This window comes from Pararge aegeria, chromosome 11 (genome assembly GCF_905163445.1).
Source record: "Pararge aegeria chromosome 11, ilParAegt1.1, whole genome shotgun sequence".
NCBI classification, from domain to species: domain Eukaryota; kingdom Metazoa; phylum Arthropoda; class Insecta; order Lepidoptera; family Nymphalidae; genus Pararge; species Pararge aegeria.
The window spans coordinates 18,460,465-18,479,440 of NC_053190.1; the positions used below are offsets into that span (position 1 = coordinate 18,460,465).

Below are 18,976 nucleotides of genomic sequence, written 5' to 3' on the forward strand. Positions count from 1 at the left end.
CCCTTCCCTAGATTCGTCGAATAATTTCGAATAATTTCGGATAGGATTCGAATACCAGAGTTGGTTGTTTGGCTGGATGGAACCTAAATCCGTAGTCCATATCCGTTAACAGTCTGCCATCACTATCTTTGCATCGCAACTCAAATCAATATGACTCCCAATTTCGAGTATTTTTAAAACCTAATTTTGTTTTTTAGGTACAATAGGTATAGGCATCACTTTCCAACTGGACATTAGTAAGAAAGATTCTATACAATACAACATTCATTAAATAAATAAATTACACGAGTATGTACAAGGATAGAAATTCTTTTCGTTACTCCGACTTCCCAAGCCACAACAAAATTAGTTAAAAAAAGCTAGACCTGTTTCTTAAAGCACTATCTGATATATTCATAAAAACGATTTATTACAAAGCAAGTAAATGCATCGTGTACATTATTTTGAATCGGTCGCTCGCTTCAAAAAATGTAGTTTTTCACATAAAATATTTAGAAGTGCACAAGCGAATATAAGCAATCACAGGTAACTTTAAAACCGTCTGTAAACCTTGTAAAAAGAACTCAAATAAAAATTATTTTACTTTTCGGTGATTTTTGAAATCGGTTTTTTGAAAAGAAGTCCTATTTTCGGCTACTTAATGCACATTTTGAATAATATGTTATATCTAACGCTGATACTTGCCAACGACAACTTGTTTAAAATTATTGCTATTATTAAAGGTCGTTAAGAACTACACGATATAAAAGTTAACGGATTTTTTAATGAAATCAATTCATCATATTAGCCGATGTCAGGAAAATCTGTATGAAAAAATTAGTGACATGTTATTACCTCTAAAGTCCGCATTGCCCATGAAAGAGTTTAGGCATTAGTATTGAGGTAGGGATGAGGGATAGTTAGAGCTGCGGTTCGTCATCATTGGTGCGAAGGGTTTTATTATCTACTGTTAGCAAATCTGCCTTTGTCTGTCAAATCTGTCTGCCTGTGTGTACGTTTGGGGGAAAAAAAAATATCGGTATCTCGGTTCAAACTGGCCAAAAATTATGCATAATCTGAGGTCGATATAAGTTGGAGTTGACCCAGGTGAAAAAGAAAGGTCATAAAAATGGCGGAAAAAAGTGGTATAGAAGAGTATCGACAGAAGTGTCAAGGGAAGATTGAAGAAGTTACGTGCTATAAGTTCAGATAGATTGTTGAAGTTTATATTGTGTTAAACTATAATTTGAAATACTGAAACGATTAAACGATGTAAGATATGAATATGGGGTTTCTCATACTACTTAGTTTATTTGGACTTGCCGCTGAAATATGGCTAATCGATGCGATCTCACATTGTGCTGTTTTGGTCCTGCCGACAAAGCTTTCCAACATGTCCAAGATGTGATTCCGCTGACAACTTTGCAGTTCGTAAACTCTTTTAGAAGTCCATTTTATTGACCTACCGTCTCTAGTTGTAACAACATATCACTGGTACAGAATGCCCAAGGACAACAAGTACCTTTAAAATTAAGATGCTTTATATTCTAGGAAGCGTCTCAATGTATGGAGTAAAAGATATAGCTATAGTTCATAGGCCACATATTGGTTTTCACTTAGTAAGTAAATAACTAATAAGTATTAATTATCTAAGAAGATTATTATCTAACTATCCAGACCGATATCCAGATCCGATCCAGACTATTTAGAGTCAGATGTATATAGACCGAAGAAACTTCAGTGTGTATTTTCATTGGTCGCTAATTCAGTCAATATATAGTTTTAGGAACCAGAGGTAAAATTTTTATATAAAAAAAACAAATCATGACTACACACACATATATGTTTAATAGAAGCAAGAATTTACACAGAACTAATAAAACACTCAACAGATTACTAATTTAGAGAAATTCAATTCATAAATCTAATTTACAACAAAAACAAAAATGAGCAGGTTGACTTTCCAAACGGACAGGGGTCCCCCTTAAACTAGTTGACGGTACCCGAAGATTCTCTCGAATGAAGCGCGCACCGCCTTTTATAGTCTCTAACACCACCACTACGCGTTGTCCCCTCCACGATGACGTGTTGTGACGATTTCTCCAACACGGCCTCTCCTGACTGGAGGACGTCCTCGTGCTCCGTTGTCTCATGCTGCTGGATGCCCGCAGAGCAGTAGGGCACGGGCTCCGCAGTACGTTCACGAGGCACATTGTTGCTCCTGGCAGCTTGCTCAGGCGTGGACTCCATATTGTCATCATCGTCTGCACCTGAGAACATAAAGCATCTCGGATTGGGACCTCCGTGATTACCAAGGACACATCGACCCGTGATCGATCCATGGTTGATCACAAACAAATACCAGAGAGGAAGCACGACGTTAGCTATCTCGTATAGCAAGGAACATAGGCTCGACGTTAGCTTATTCCCTACATCAGCTCACCTACATGTCATAGGCACGACGTTAGCTTAACATGAGGCTCTCACGAATGGTAGAGGCGCGACGTTAGCATACCACTTCCGAATCAACCACATAGCATATGCACGACGTTAGCGTACTATGCGGTCTTCATCACAGTGTAACAGAGGCACGACGTTAGCTTGTACACACAAATAACACACAAGCTCCCCCTCGAAGAAGGCAGCACACGTGTCAGGAGTCCATTCCCCTCGCCATGGCACCATAAATTCTGCCGCAGCCCGGGTCGCCTTTCCACACGAGCCTGCCAGCATTTGCAGCTCGACGCGACCGTGGGGAAGCGCCTTGACCACACGGTATGTCGTATGGTATATGCCCGCGCATGCCAGAGTCGGGCTTGCCAGTCGCTTGTGCCTGCTTGGCTCAGCACCTTGAGTCCGTTTACTGAAGTATGCGACTGCTCGCTTATACACCTTTTCATGAACCTGAAGAAAAACTGCACCATAACCAATAGAACTAGCGTCCGTATGGACTTCGATAGGCTAAACAGGATCGTAAATGGCTAAGACGGGCTCGCTTGTAAGTTGCGAGATAATATCTCGCCGTGCTTCTTGTTCACTACCCCATGCAAAAGGAACGCCTTTTTTTGTAAGTCAAGCAAATCCATCACTACCCCATGCAAAAGGAACGCCTTTTTTTGTAAGTCAAGCAAATCCAGCTATATATCGACGGAAGTAACTAGCTAACCCTAAAAATTGGCGAACCTGCTTAACGGTCTTTGGGATGGGAGCCTCGACTAAGGCTTGAACCTTCTGTTCGCTCGGCTGCACCTGACCCTGACTGATAGTCCTTCCCAAATATTCTATTTTAGTACACAAAAAAGAGCATTTCTTTAGATTAATAGAAAAACCAGAATCAGTTAGAGTTTGAAGTACCTTGCGAAGAATCAACAGACCCTCATGTATTGTATTGCTCAGTATAAGTACGTCATCGATATACACCAGGACCTCACCGGACTCTAGGTATGGGCGAAGTGTTTTCGACATTATCCGCTGGTAAACAACAGGTGCATTTGCTAAACCGTAAGGCATTTTCAAATATTCATAGTGCCCCTCGGGTGTAACAAATCCTGTGAGTGGTATTGAGTCATTATCCATAGGTATCTGGTGGAATCCTGTGGCCATATCGAGACTGGTGAAGAATTTATGTCTACCTAATCGATCAATATGATCATCGATCAATGGTAAAGGAAAGCGATCCTTGACTGTAATTTCGTTGAGTTTACGATAGTCAACACACATGCGGTTAGACCCATCCTTCTTTTTAACTAATAGGATAGGACTCGCATATTCCGATTCAGAGTCCCGAATAATATTTTTTTCTAGAAGATCTTTAATTATCTCGCGAACTTTTAAAATTTCTGGATGAGAAAGCCTGTAGGGCCTGTAATTAATCGGCACAGCACTATTTAATTTAATTGACATGCTGCCAGTGTTAACTGTGGATGTTGCCGTCCCAGAGATAAAAAAAAGTCTGAATATGTCTTAATTAGGTCTCGCAGCTTGCTAAAGTTTTGATCAGTTAACGACGTCTTAATCGGAATCTGCGTAGTCGGCATAGTACACATAACGTTAAAGGTAAGACGAGACTTGCTAGTAAGGTATTGCTGTTCACGGGTACGTACATAAGTAACTCCTTCGCGATTAAATACGTCAGTACCGACAATAATAGGGGTATTCATAAGTTCAGGGGATATGGCATGTAGGTCCACCTCTGAAGTAATCTCATTAAACTCTATGGCCAAGGTAACAAAATAAGTTGACTCAATTTCATTACCGCCTATACCTCGTAAAACTCTAAAAGCTGGCCTACGCGCACACTTGAAATGTCTTAGCAACGATGAAGAAATCAAAGGTATAGTTGAACCGCTATCTATAAGAATATCAACCGGAATTCCCTGTATGACTGCTACTACATCTTTATTTTTATCATAGCAGTTTTCCTGGCAAAAGTTAATGTTATTTGTGTTACGAGAATCAGATTTAAGTTTTGCAAAACAAGTTTCAATTTTATGCCCTGGCTTTCGGCAAAAAGCGCAAGGTTCGAATTTATTTAAACTCTGAGCAGAATTCTTATTGTTTTCCTCGTTGTTGCTTTTAACAGAGATGGCTTTAGACTTCTTTGAACAACGAGACTGAGTATGACCACGTTGGCCACATGAAAAACATATGCCTTCCTCAAACCTACGTTTTCGAACTTTTGCATCGTAATTTGATTTAGAAAGACGATTATAACTTATGCTATCGCCAGATTTCCTATTAAAAGATGATGTATTAGATTTCACGTAAATAGAGAAGAATTCTACTATCTCATTTGGCATTAACTTTGCATTGGCAGCAGAAGCACGAATTTGCGGATCGGTGATGCCCCGTATGACTATTGCCGAAATTAGCTCGTCACTCAACCCCCTAACTATGCGTAACTTTAGTAAGGACCGACGAGAATAGTCTGCATATGTTGGGTATTTATCAGAGTTAGAACTCATGACCTCGTATAAAATATTTGCAATATCCGGTGTCCTAGGACACAACGGTTTAAACTCTTTCTTAAAATTGCTCCAACTACGGTCATTGGTGACTCACTCATTGAGCCAAGTCCTAGCATCCCCTTTAAGACAGTTGCCGATGCGAGAAAGACACTCGTTATCGTTCCAATAGTTTGTACTCTTAGCACGGTCAACTTCCTCGCACCAGATGTCTATATCGTGGATGCTTGGATCGAAATTGGATATGTAATAAGATTGGTTGGATCTCACCGTCGTATTGATTGAACGTATCGCCTCGATGATACGATCGGTTCCGCTGGCATCGCGGTCCGTCATTGCGCTCACAGGACGCCCTGGCGAAGACTGCATAGCAGACTCTCGACCCTCCACCACCGACCTCTGTTGCTCAGCTACAGTCGCGGTCACAGGTCGCAGCCGTGGTGGCGACAGCGCAGGCAAACAGTCAGCGTTCGGTTCATGGAGTCGCGGCGGTGTGGAGCGGCGTTGCCCTTCTAATGCAATTAAAAGATTTTGAAGTTGTTGCATTTGTTCGATTAACTCTTTATTAGGGGAATTATGCAGTTTTGAAGTAAGTCTAGAATTCTACCTTCGACGCCTACGGCCAGAATCATGGTGCGGTACCATGCCCGGAAAGCGAGGCGCGGTATCTAGAGAGACTTCTCCTTTCATGACCTTGATTTGACATTTTCTTTACTGTAGGTAACAGTAAATTACGAAATATAAGCAAGAACTAGGCCCAATACAAATAAACTTTTATGCGGGTAGGTAGGCTATTATAGCAAAATAGCGAGATAGGCCAAAAGTAACGCTAAATTTGAATTCACAAATCTATTTGAAAATCACGCACAATTATATTGAAAACAGCTGTAGGTAGTTAGCAAATAAATAAAAAAAGAAGTACTCACCAGGGTTTCAGCTACGTATACTTTACCATCTAATAACTTAGACAGCACACTACTTACGTAATAAGGGACATTTAAAATTCAATTTTCAAACGCAACGATAAAAAGTAATTTGAATAGTCAAACTGCCGCACGTATTTCAGGAATGCAAAGCAAATTAGGTCACGTGATATTTTCGAATCCCACAACTGATTTTAGGAACCAGAGGTAAAATTTTAATAAAAAAAAAACAAATCATGACTACACACACATATATGTTTAATAGAAGCAAGAATTTACACAGAACTAATAAAACACTCAACAGATTACTAATTTAGAGAAATTCAATTCATAAATCTAATTTACAACAAAAACAAAAATGAGCAGGTTGACTTTCCAAACGGACAGGGGTCCCCCTTAAACTAGTTGACGGTACCCGAAGATTCTCTCGAATGAAGCGCGCACCGCCTTTTATAGTCTCTAACACCACCACTACGCGTTGTCCCCTCCACGATGACGTGTTGTGACGATTTCTCCAACAATAGATATACTTTATATATTCCCATGTCAATGACTAGTATTTTTTTTAAATTAATAACCAATGAAATTTTCTACTACAGCCATTATACGCGTTCCATATTGGCCAAATTGCATTCTGAAACGTACAAGATAGATGCACTAGATTAGATATATGCACTCGGAATCAAGTTTAATTAATTGTCATATCATACAGAAACGCAAGTTTTTTCCTTTTTCACGCAACATTTTGATGTCAAGACTCCGAGAGAACTATAAAAGCCCCCTTAAATCAGAAACGCCTTTACACGATGAATTTTTTCGACTTAATTGAATATAAGACGCAACTAAACCAACGGCCAACGCGACACAGTGGAGTCTTTCGCTTTTGCATGCGTTTAAACATTTTCATGTTGGTCTACCATTTTAAAATTCGATTTTCTCCATTTATAAAAGTATGAGTTAAAAATAAAATACATGCTTACAATATACATACTGTGGCTGAGTACATTAATACCTAGAGAAAATCACAGATTATATAAAAAATAATACTTAAATAAAAATTAAGGCTGCATCATAAAGACAAATATTATTGAATAAAAGATCGTAGGAACGCAGCTTAATATGATATAATAAATTAAGTACCGATATTATTCTATTAACTAATGTTTGCGATTGATATATTCTAGGCTAGTTTCACTGGGGCTTAGCGTTACATAGGCGTAATTAACTACAGTCCGGCCGCTGGAAGAACGTGTTTCTGAACTTTGCCAACACAATACTAAACAGTTGGCTTTTTAATAAATACTGCTTTGTTTTTTATTCAACAATAGCGTTTATTTTGACGTTTCAAAATTGCCGCAGAAAACCTTTATTTCCCCGGAATTAAATGTAAAGTCTCTGGTCTATAAACTTTTTAATTGTATAACCCTAAACGTCAGGGACACATAATTTAACGACCGGACTTGAATTGTAATATAGTATATAAATTAGGCTTCGTTAGGGTTTTTTTTTTTTCTAAATTGTTTTTTTACTACTAAAGTACTGAATCTAGGATTTGTTGATTAAAAGGAATATTGTTTGGGCACTTTTTTGGTAAAAACTTTACATTTTGCAGTAGTCTATTTTCAAAGACTTTTTAACAACTGATGCCTGGATCTAGTCAGATTAGAGTTTGACACAAATCCTTAATAACAATTCTAACTGTCATAAGGGGCGCAGTAAAATGGCTATATTTTAATAAATGCCTACAGCCTCTGATTCACAAAATCCATGATATTATTATGCTTGTATAATATTATTCACAGTGCACTAAGTTAAAATATATATTTTATTACTCTAAACTCATGTGAATTCGCGTCGGAATAAGTCCGACTAGTTTTCAACCCATTCGGAATTCTTTCTCAACAGCTTTTTTTGCGTGACCGGCACAAAGTAAGCTAAAATCATAAACTCGCTCATCAATAAGATCCCCGATCGGGTTCGGCGCTTGTATAGTAAATAGTTTTGTAGACGTTAGAATTTAAGTACAAATCAAAAATAGCGCATTCAGAGGAACCTGAAGCCTCATTTGTTTGGCTGACAAGACCGAATTGCTTTAGACCTCCATTCGAAATATAGTCCTTAAGATAAAAAATATAAAGTTTGCGTTTAGAGTCCCCCTGCTGAGCCGCATCTTTGTTATTTTCCTTCCAATATTGGTTAGAAGCAGGCGTTACTTAGCGGAATTCTATGATATACGATAAACATTGGGCTTAATTTGCTATATTCCGCATGAATAATTTCTCCAATCTTTACACTCCAAAATGTACTGTCTACGCAAATACTGCTCTAACACCGGAGCGAACACTGGGGATGTTGACTTTACAATTAACAATTGTAAAGTCTAAACAATTATTTTGACTTGACAATTTCTAAGTCTTAGCAATAGTCTTAGACTTGACAATTATTAAGACTTAGCAATGGTTGTCACTTGACACTTGCTAAGACTTAGCAACTTTTTAGTGTGAAGTCCTCCCCTGTTATTTCTATAGCCAATTAAGCTTAATATTTATAATATTATCCTGCACTCACAGCAACCACGATAATAATAATTATAGTTATGAGTGACGGTTACAAGGCAAGCGGTGCCTGATGGCGTAGCCCTTATCAGGGATCCATTATTGTCACACATTCAATTCCATTTGTCGACGGACACATTTTATATGGCAGGATTTATTATTTTACAACTAATGGCGTAAAGAACGCCGTCTATCGAAAATACACCAAGAGGCCCATCTCCCATACAAAATTACGATTTATACTTTAAGATACTTAGGCTTTGTGGTTTCCTAATTTTCCTTAATCTGTATTAAGAATAACAAAACTAAAAATATCAAATCGGTAGAAGCATTTTCGAGCTTGCTTGTGTCAACAAGTTACTATACGACCTCTTGCGAGGGCCTCTTACACCTCAGGACCACAACAGATTCTTATTACGGTTCCTATGACCTGTATTTGCAAACAAAAATAGTTTACGCAAGATATATATTTCTTGTGTGCGTGTGTACGTCACTGATGTCCTCCTAGACGGCTGGACCTTTCCGGTATGCCTGTGAATTTATCGGTATGCGTTTGGGTGGCTCCCTAGATGGTTTAGATTCACAAATCAGCCCGACATATGGCGTTGGGGTCGGCTAGTATATATATATATATATTTTATACGCATTTTAATGCTTTGCTCATGCATAGTACTTTTCATGATCATCAATGTCCTGGAAGAAAAGGCCCACGCTAAAGCAACTTCGCCTACGTCCAGTTAAGGCCACACAAAGCCTCATCGACCGGGCAAAGTTGGCTAGGCTGAGCTGGAAACCAGACCCATCTAGTAGGGTAACGCAAAGTCGAATATTAAAGGCTGTTTTTTCTTAATTCTACACTGAAAAATCTCTATAGTATATAGTCTATACTAAGTCTAACGTGTTAAAGTTTACTATATTGTCTAGGTATAAGATTCTATCATTTTGAAAATTCGCTAATTTTACAATCAGGTCGTCAGAAATATACAAATTCATTTTTCATTCATTCATAAATTAATAAATAAAATCACGTTTAGAGTCGATTCGACAAACTAATGACTAGCTGGAGATCATATTGTATTGGCGGAATTTAATTCTACCATTTCATCAGTTACTACATGACTACATGAACTACAACTATTCGTTGAATAATACCGAAAGATGAAGTCGACGAGTCGTGTGATATCTAGCCATAAATTGGTTCACATGTGTGACCTTGGAGAAGCCCCAGTTAGAGAGTGAGGAGGCTTAGGCTCAATCCCAGGCAGTTACAGCTGGAGTAATCCCGGATCCCTTATGGGTTTTTGGGGTCAGAAATTCAAACTCTTTCGAGGAATCTTTCGGGTCATGAGGCGGGGGATATATGTCAGGCATTCTCTAACGGGACTCTTGTTAGCTCTAGCCGTTTAGCCGTGGAATTATTCGAAACTGAGATATACTGAGAATTAGATCCATAAAGCGGAAATGGAACTCCCACTATTTTACTATCTATCATGTGGAATGTATTCGTAACTGGTGACTTTCTCGATACACCCGTAAGAAGATGGAATGATTCGATAACGAGCTAAATGAAAGAGTGATTGTGAACGCATTGCGTATGGCTACATATGGGTACGCATGTTATATGATTGCACAAGCAAGTATGACCAGAAATACATTGACCCACTAGTGTTCAGGAAAATCAAATGTTATCATCGAGTGTCAGAAACACACGACCAAAACCTTGACCCTGGCCGGAATATCGATGTGTTGCGGCCGGATGTTAACCAGTTTGTTACTGGGTACACCCAACGCCGTCACTATCATTATATGTTTGCACTGAATAAGTTAAGCTACTGAGCTGTATTTCCATACAGCTCAGTAGGCTCTCTTCGACGACATTTACCATCTTACTAATAAGCGTTGTAAGGTGGTTGAATAGTTATGCAATGTTCTGTCTATTTCTTTTAAATTTCAAATTATTGACGGCATACACATATAGAAATAAAACATTGTACAACTAATCACCAGCTTTTACATCAACGTTTTTATTATAATAGCGCGGTAACAAGCATTAACTTGCTCGCCGTCGCTGTGCGTAAGTCATTCTATTTAGCTGTACTGTAAAGCCAAATTCATTCTGAACAAACCACCGTACCTCGCATTGCACAGCACAAGTTTAAGGTTTTTAATCACACGAGACGCTGCTGGCACCATTTAACGAACCTATCGGGCCGTAACTCTTCATTGGAGCAGCAGCAAAATGATTTATTCTTATCATCAAATCGTAAACAGACCACTGAATACTGAGATATAAAATGCAAAATCCCAAAGACACGCGCGACACTGTGAGTCTCGTTGAAACTAGTGATCCTGCAGCTCCTGTGCGTGTGCGTGTGTGTGTGTTGTCAGTGGCGGCCTATATCATGCCGAAGCCCTCGCCGCCCTCGTTGATGGCCCACAGCAGCGCGCGCACGAGGTGCTCGTACGAGTCGTAGTCGGGCAGGCACAGCTGGTTGAAGCACGTGTGCGCCGTGGGCAGCGCGCCGAACGTGGGCGCCGCCGTGATCTGGAACCGCGGGTTGAGCTCCTGCGGGGAACCCAAGGAACGATTATCATCTCGGATAAAATGGGCATTATAACCAAGTTACACACTCTGCTTTTCACTTCGATTGCGAGGAAATTTGTTTGAAGTATAACGTCCGATATATAGTCCGATACCGAGTATAGCTTTTAATCTGACCCGGGTGTCAGATTAAAAGTTAGTATTTAAGTGAACAATAAAGTGGATTTAATGACCGAGTTCAATTCAATTCAATTTTATTTATTTGCTGATACAGGTAAATAGGTGTTACAAGAAAAAAAATATATGCAGATCTTAACTGTACCACGCCAAATTGGCATGCAAAATATTTTCAGGGTAGTGTTTAAAATTTTAAATTGTTACTACTAGGTACAATTAAAATATTGGCAACTACAATGTTTATAATAACACAATACAATTAATAAAATAATAAATTACAATTAAGTTTATATGGGCACATGTCAAAGAAATACAAATAAATTAATAATCACTAACAAATGTCATTTTAAATATTCATCAATAGTATAAAAAGAATGTCTATTTAAATATTGAAATAACTTATCTTTTAAACATTTCATGTCATTTATTAGTGGCTTAATTTCGTCAGGTAATTTATTGAATATTTTTATCGCCATAATATAAAAACTATTGTTATACAGAGCGGTTTTATGTGCGGGATATCTTAATCTATTTGTATGACGTTTATTTTCAAATTCGATAAACATGTTTTTGTTGGCGGCCACAAATAAGACTACCTCATAAATATATAATGATGGAAATGTTAATATGTTAAGCTTTGTAAAATATAGCTTACAACTATCTCGCTTGCACAATTTACAAATAATTCTCACACATCTTTTTTGGGCCAAAAATATATTTTTATTATTGGTACCGTTGCCCCAAAATATTATGCCGTATCTCATGATAGATGCAATGTGACCATGGTAAACAGTCATTAAGACGTCACGGTTAACTTTTTTGGATAGCATATGCAGGCAATATGATGCTTGGTTTACTCGTTTGCATACGTATTCAATGTGATGTTTCCATGTTAAGTTTGCATCTATGTGAAGTCCCAAGAAAGTTGTTACTTCCGTATGGTCAATTTTATTATCGATATATTTAATGTTCAAGTCATATTTAGGTTTATTGCTTCTTATATTCTGGAATGTCATTAGTTTAGTTTTATTCAGATTTAATGTCAAATTGTTTGATGTCAGCCATTGAATTATTTTTACTATACTGTCATTTATTGTATTTTCATGATCATTTAAATTTTTTTGAGTATATATTACTGTACAGTCATCAGCGAAGAGGACCATGGGAATATTCGTCGATTTCGGCATATCATCTATGTAAATAAGGAAAAGAAGTGGTACTAATACACTGCCTTGAGGAACTCCATGTGTGACCTGTTTAGGTTGCGATAAGTATCTTTTTTCAATTTTTCTTTTTCCGCATATTCTATCAATTTGAGTTATTTGACTCCTGTTACTAAGATAGCATTTTATAAGACTAAGAGCGTTGCCCCTTATACCAAGAGTTCAAGATCGAGTTTCAATTTCGATTGCGAAGAAATAAAATAAATTATTTCTAATAAAGAGAGAAGAGAATATAAGTCAAGTTTTTGGTTATTATTATAATATTAAATACTTACTCGCATCCGGTTTTAACAAAATAATAAAACAAATAAAAAAAAAACTAAAACATATTTTTTTTTTATTCTTTCCCATTTCAGAAAAAGGAAAGGTAAGGTACGAATGCACCGTACAGCCATTTCCTCAGTACAAAAACATAGTCTCTGATTAAAATTCTTTGAGAAAAGAATAGATTAAAATAAAAAACAACTACGTATCTCATGATTTCCCGTCAATTGCTCATCTTCTTCTTTCGCCTTATTCAATTCATAAAAAAAAACACCGGAACGAGCCCGCAGATTTGACAATTAAAAGTGTTCACTGTCAAATCTTTTTTTGAAAAACAATGTCAACTGTAGCTAACTTCAGGGTGTCGGTTTTTCGTGACGGTGTGCGCGCGCATCGTAAAATTTCAAACTCATAATTTTCTCTAACGCGCCAAAAGAAGTATTAGAAGGGTGATTACGTATCTCGCAACAGGCTTGCGACAGGCGTAAATATTGCAGTGATTGCAAGATTTGCGGCTGTCGCAAGCCTGTCGCGGGATACGTAATCGCCCCGCGGGTCGTGCGGCGGCGCTCGGCGTACCTGGAAGCCGCCGGGCGGCAGCTGCGAGCAGCCCGTGGTGAACTGCAGCAGGCGCGCGCGCTCCTCCGCGCTGAGGTTGGCCACGGCGGCCCACAGCCAGCCCAGCCGCCGCTCCCAGTCGCGCCCCGCGCCCGACACCAGCGCGTGCGCGCGCCAGTCCGCCACGCACACCTCCTCCGTGCCGCACATCAGCAGCTGCGGGCACACTCACGTCCAAACCAAGCTTCTGGTGATATCTACTGCTAGCCGGATACAGCAGCAAAATGACAAATGACAACGTTTACCACAGCATATGCAAAATAAAACTAAAGATGCATGATATTTTCTGATGTTTGCATACTCATTGGTTGGTACTGCTCTATGCGTTTATTCGCATGCAATGGCCGCACTCGTGACGTCGCAGGCAATGAGAGCTATCAGTGTTGGTGGGTGGCTCACCTCGAGCTCGTTCTCGTCGAAGATGGCGAGCAGGTTGTCGGGCACGAGCAGCGTGAGGCCGCGCAGGAAGGCGTCGGTCTCGGCGCGCCAGCGCGCGGCCAGGCGCCACTGCGCCAGCGCGTCCAGGTACTGCAGCTTGCTGTCGTTGCGCACCTGCCGACGCGTTTCGTGAGCTACGCGGCCTCGCCGCGCCTCCGCCAACGGCGCCAGTTTGCCGCGGGGCAGAGGTCAGTAATAACAAATGTACTAAACTGTGTTGTTGCAACGAATCACTGCAGCGGCGCCCGGCGTGGGTCACCGCGCAAACAAACGTACGCACGCCATATTACGATTCCACGAAAAGAACGGCGCGGGCAGCAGTAGCATAGTGACTAGGCAACTCGTCAAAAAAATATTTAAAACCATTTCGTAGCTGATTTAAAGCAATATGGATGTAAAACAACTACAGCATACATTTGAAAATGTAATGAAAAAGTTGTGGGAAGGTATAAATGCAATTGTTCACACAACTAAACACAATTGTTTTACAATAAACCGAGAGAACACCTTGTGGCATTATTCCGACAGCTTAGTACATATGTTCTTATTACATTCCGCCCCGCGATGAGATGCTATTAGCGGTGGATTCGTCAAGGCAGTTAAGATCTTTGAAAGTTTTAGCAAGGTATCATATCATCAGTCTTTAAACTGAAGCTTTTTCTTAATACGTTCCTTTGGTTCCCTGGGAGAGATTGCTTCATTCACCTTACATTTTAACTCCTTAGTAATAAACGTTTTAAAGCGTAAACATTGTAATATTTTGTCTTCTTCTTTCCAATGTCTAGAACTTAATGACAGATAGAAAAAACATTGTATAACTTATCATAAGCTCCAAACACCCTAGACGTTTATTCGTAAGGCACAAAGTATGGTTGTTTAAGTTTTCCTGATCAAGCAACATGTCCAGAAAATACCAAAATTTTGCGGTAAGAACCTTAATTGTATTTTATTATTAGATATTCATACGTATATCATATTCACCCTTATCGTAGAGCCATTAGGAACCAGGTCTTTCGTCTCGACAAGCCGTCCGGAAGAGTCGTAAACGTCGTCCGCGAAGTAAATTTCTGGTATTGAATCCGATGCGTCCAGGTCGGTCTCTAAGATGTATTTGATTTTGGAGAGGTACAGCTCAGGGTCATCTTGCTCGAAATACTAAAAGAAATGGACTTAAGATGTATTTTATAATTGGTGTATTGTGTTGTTATATACATATATTGTCCTTTTTTCTATTGTAATAAGCCGATGGGCCACCTCATTATAGGGTGAAACAGAGCATCACTTCGCAAGACAATCAAGGAACACGACCTAGAAAGTGCTTCCCTGTGTCCAGTCTAAACCAGATGCTTGGCAGAAGAAATAAGCATAGCGATAGTGCTTTCCCGGACGAGCTCTATCACAAAAAGTTCTACTTCTATTTTGAAGTGTAACAGTTTTTTGGAAGTTTCGTGGACTTTGGTGTAATCCTCGCATGAAGTAAGTCGCAATGGAATACATGTAAAAATCCCGCGGTGAATAAATCTGTGCACGTTATTTTTTTCCTGATATGTACAGCCTATTCGTAGCGGAGGAACTTTTCATAGGAACACTACGGGGCGCAGTTAATCTAATTTCGATAAAAACATTAATGTCTCAAACTACTGTCATTGCTTTTATACATCGACGTGAAATACAAACACATGTTTTACAAATGTTTGTGATTTTTCCAGGATAAAAAGTAGCCTATGTGTTTATCCAGGGTATAACGAATAATCTATTTCCATTCCAAAATCCGCGAATATTTTTTGCGTGAAAACTTTACTAATCATCGATACATCCATACAGCCATACAACCGCACGTCTCTTGCCGAACCGACCTTATAGTGCACCCGCAAGCCGATGATCTGCGCCAGGAAGGACCTGGCGAGGCGCGCCCGCACCAGCTGCCGGTACGCTCCCCCCAAGGCGCTCTCGTAGAGGCATTTGCCCACTATCTTGCCCGCGAACTCGAAGTGTTTCAACTGGAATCCGAATTGTATCATGTCCCAAAGTTATACATACCGTTATAAAGCTTAATTTGCTATCATGTGCTAAATCCAGAAGGTAAAAGAACAAATAAAGTAAAAAAATTTGGTGGCCAGAATTTTTGCCAGGTGGACGGTCTTCTAGGCAGCTTCTGTACCTAGTGCGACAAATAGGGATCACGTCCGGACCTGGCGACTTCTTTTTTGGTCACTTTAGGACGGCAATTCTCAACTCAAATGGAATATCTTTTTTATTTGCCTTACTCGCAAGTTGTGAAAAGTTGTTTTCCTATAAGTGCTTCTATAATATAGTTACAGTTTTTTATATGTTTTGTTACAGCCAAATACATAAATAAATTAGAATAGACGCATACTTTTTCTTTAGCTAAAATGCGATGTTGTGGTCAAGTTCAGGTAAGATTTGGTCAGCACGGTTAGTATAGGCAGGAGACATAAATACTATCCCCTGAGGAGGGATTAAATTAACTTGTCCATCTGCTAGGGAATAGGAGAAGTTTACTCCCATTTACGGGTCTCCTCCCACCATGGGAAGGTATTACACGTATATTATTTCCATTAGCGCAATGCTCGGAGAGTTGATCGAAGATTCGGAGAATCGGAAATTGAAGATAAAAGGTTGACCTTTCGCCGGGGAGAAAAACGTCTCCATCCTATATAACAGTGAAGGAGTATAAAACGCAAGTGACCTTGAAATGCGGCGGGCGGTCGGGGTTGGGGTGCACGAGGCCGGCGGGCGAGTCGTGGCACGACACGAACAGCCCGCCCTTGGCGTCGAACAGCTGTGCGCACAGAAGGGAGAACCACTCGCGCCGCACGCCGCCCCAGTCCACACCTGGCGGAGAGCAACTTGACGTGAGAGACTGGCTTGAGTTTACCTTTCTTTATGCTGCTGCCCGCGGCTTCATCCGCATTAATAACAATTTTTCAAACAAATTCCAGAAAGTAGCTTATGTGCAATTTCGAGGTATAATATATCACTGTACCGATTTAAGTTCAGATCGGTCCAGTCGTTGAGGCGTGATGGATTGACAAACATCCATCCATACTTTTGCATTAGTAAGCTTAATATGAGCTATCGCGTATTGCTATTTATACTATTTAATTTATTTGGCCAAATATATTATGAAAATTAAGCTTAATTTGCTATACTCTGCTAAAAGCAGGAGAATCTGTGTGGTGTAATTTATAATTACTTCAATCCTTATACTCCACACGAAACAGATCTTCGGCAATGGAGCATCCTCAGGAGATGTTGACTTTACGATGAATAATTGGTTGTCTATCAAATATTGGCCAAATATCTTTAAAAATGGCTAGTGTTTCTTCGTGATTATTTAGCATTTCATTAGTAAAAAAATAATGTTTAAAATCGATTTCGGAGTAAATTGGTTACCAAGCAAACACCCAAAAATATTTCATTTTTGTGATATTAGTATAGAATAAAGTCCACCGTCGTATTCTTCTTGAACTGATTGACGTCCACTGCTGGGCAAAGGTATTTTTGTAGAGATTTCCGAAATTCACAGTATTGAGCCGCTTGTTTTCAGTGGATATCAGCGTCACGCTTCCCATTTCCCCCATTTCATGGTTAACTATTAGAACATTAGGGTATAATAATTACTGTCAACTGCGAAATAGAATGAAGTGACAAACGGCCTGTTCGAGAAACGCTACAAAAGTGGAGTGGTTTTTGATGCTTCAATATCAGTCGCGTACACGGTTTCTGTATGTTCCTAATGCTGTGGGAGAGACCTTGTTCTCCCTGGAAGCAGACGTCGAAGTTCTTGCACCAGTCGGCGATGGCGAAGCTCTTAGTGGCCTTGAGGCTGGAGCGCACGAGCTCGGAGCGCGCCACGCGCAGCGCCAGCTTCTCGTGCGGGTGCCGCCAGTGCGCCTTGCGCACCTCGCTGTAGAAGAAGTCCTGCTTGTTCTGCGGAACAGTGTGGACAAGGGGTGTGAAGCCTACCAATACGTTTTATGTAATAGTAGCTACTATTGGGCCGCTTGTGTCCAGTGGACTCCAGCGACTCGCTTGATGTCGACTAATATTAAAATACACGAGGCACGAGCCTCTCATGGGGCTGGGTTTTAGAGCATACATTCACTACGTTGCCCTATTACGGATTGATGATCTTTTCATAATAACAATTTCTGGTTTATCTCAGGCAGTAACCATCTCAATCTATAATACAAATAGGAACTATTAAATGTAAAAATTAATAAAAAACAAAAAAAGACTCTCTATTTTATCTCACTTGTAAATAATGAAGATGGCGCGTAACAGAAAAACATTACATTGCTATAAAATTTCTTCCATACGTCGCTAAAGATTAAATACTTTTTTTTAAAGTTTTATATTAACGGACTAATAATAAACTGTAAATAATTTACACCAATGACTTTTTACATTTTAATGCATGCTGTGATAATCTGTAAATAGTTGAACATTTACTTTGCGACTCATTCCAACTATAAATGAATAGATAAATAAATAAGGAAGTTTCACTTCAATAAATTCTAGGTATTTTAGAAATGAAAGTGGAATACCATCGGAATAGTTCGACGGTATTGCATTTAAGCCGGCAGCTCCGGCGGGGTACGGATATGCCCTGACCTTGAAGCTGTCCTCGCCGCCGCAGTTGGCGATGAGCAGCTGCGTGAAGGTGGCGGCCAGCAGGTCGCGCTCGGCGCTCCACAGCGTCACGGGCGGCTGCACGCCGTCGTCCAGCGTCAGCTCGCCCGCCGGCCCCGCGCCCGCGCGCGCGCTCAGCGACAGCTGCAACGCGCCCGCTCAGTCGCGCCCACGCACGCCCACGAGTGTGGCAAGTCGCGTGACGGCCGGCCGTGGAGTCGGGACAGAGGGACAGGCGCTCGGCAGAACGGCCGAGGTCAATATGGCAATGCCGTGCCGTATAGACTATCGCTCATTTACGCCAGTGCTCCATCAAATATTGGTAACATTTATAAACTGTGAAACTCGTAACGAAGATGGAATTGATAAACGGATCGAAATGACTTAACGATTATTAAATATTGTTTCCAGTTTCTTAATATGATGTTTACATTAAGTATTATATTGTAATTATTGAGTATCATTCCCATTTGCCAAGTATAAAATTAAGATTGATGAAGCTATTTTTATATCCTTAATGGAATATTATTCCGAAAATATTCAGTTAAATGTCTATTATGTGAATGTGTTTTTTTTTAATTATGTGCGTTTTAGGCAATCCAAATATCACTTTCTTCAACGGTGAAGGAAAACATCG

The 18,976-nt window shown here is 39.9% G+C and overlaps 2 protein-coding genes across 3 annotated transcripts in view; both read right to left on the minus strand.

The window, feature by feature from the left end:
* Positions 1–1,895: 1,895 nt before the first annotated feature.
* Positions 1,896–6,101, minus strand: LOC120627453. The gene is made up of 3 exons (XM_039895456.1): positions 5,551–6,101; positions 5,214–5,455; positions 1,896–2,249 (listed from the first exon to the last, which is right to left on the minus strand). The coding sequence occupies exons 1-3, from the start codon at positions 5,573–5,575 to the stop codon at positions 1,896–1,898; spliced, it is 621 nt and encodes a 206-aa protein (XP_039751390.1). The 5' UTR covers positions 5,576–6,101.
* Positions 6,102–10,210: 4,109 nt separating this feature from the next.
* Positions 10,211–18,976, minus strand: part of LOC120627237 (apoptosis-resistant E3 ubiquitin protein ligase 1) — a 57,496-nt gene continuing 48,730 nt past the window's right edge. For both annotated transcript variants that reach the window (XM_039895128.1, XM_039895129.1), the window contains exons 10-17: positions 18,322–18,483; positions 17,460–17,637; positions 16,394–16,539; positions 15,540–15,683; positions 14,665–14,838; positions 13,645–13,797; positions 13,207–13,401; positions 10,211–10,987 (exon numbers count right to left, since the gene is read on the minus strand). In XM_039895128.1, the coding sequence (XP_039751062.1) occupies positions 10,817–10,987; positions 13,207–13,401; positions 13,645–13,797; positions 14,665–14,838; positions 15,540–15,683; positions 16,394–16,539; positions 17,460–17,637; positions 18,322–18,483 (1,323 nt within the window). In that variant the 3' untranslated portion in view covers positions 10,211–10,816. The remainder of the gene's footprint in view (positions 10,988–13,206; positions 13,402–13,644; positions 13,798–14,664; positions 14,839–15,539; positions 15,684–16,393; positions 16,540–17,459; positions 17,638–18,321; positions 18,484–18,976) is intronic.

What these genes read in the sequence shown, in the direction of transcription:
- LOC120627453 (XM_039895456.1), bottom strand. Translation starts at nt 5,575, where the DNA reads ATGATTCTGGCCGTAGGCGTCGAAG. An exon ending in TCTGGCCGTAGGCGTCGAAG is followed by an intron (nt 5,456 to 5,550) that starts GTAGAATTCTAG and finishes TAATTGCATTAG; the next exon opens with AAGGGCAACGCCGCTCCACA. An exon ending in TACGTTCAATCAATACGACG is followed by an intron (nt 2,250 to 5,213) that starts GTGAGATCCAAC and finishes TTATGTTCTCAG; the next exon opens with GTGCAGACGATGATGACAAT.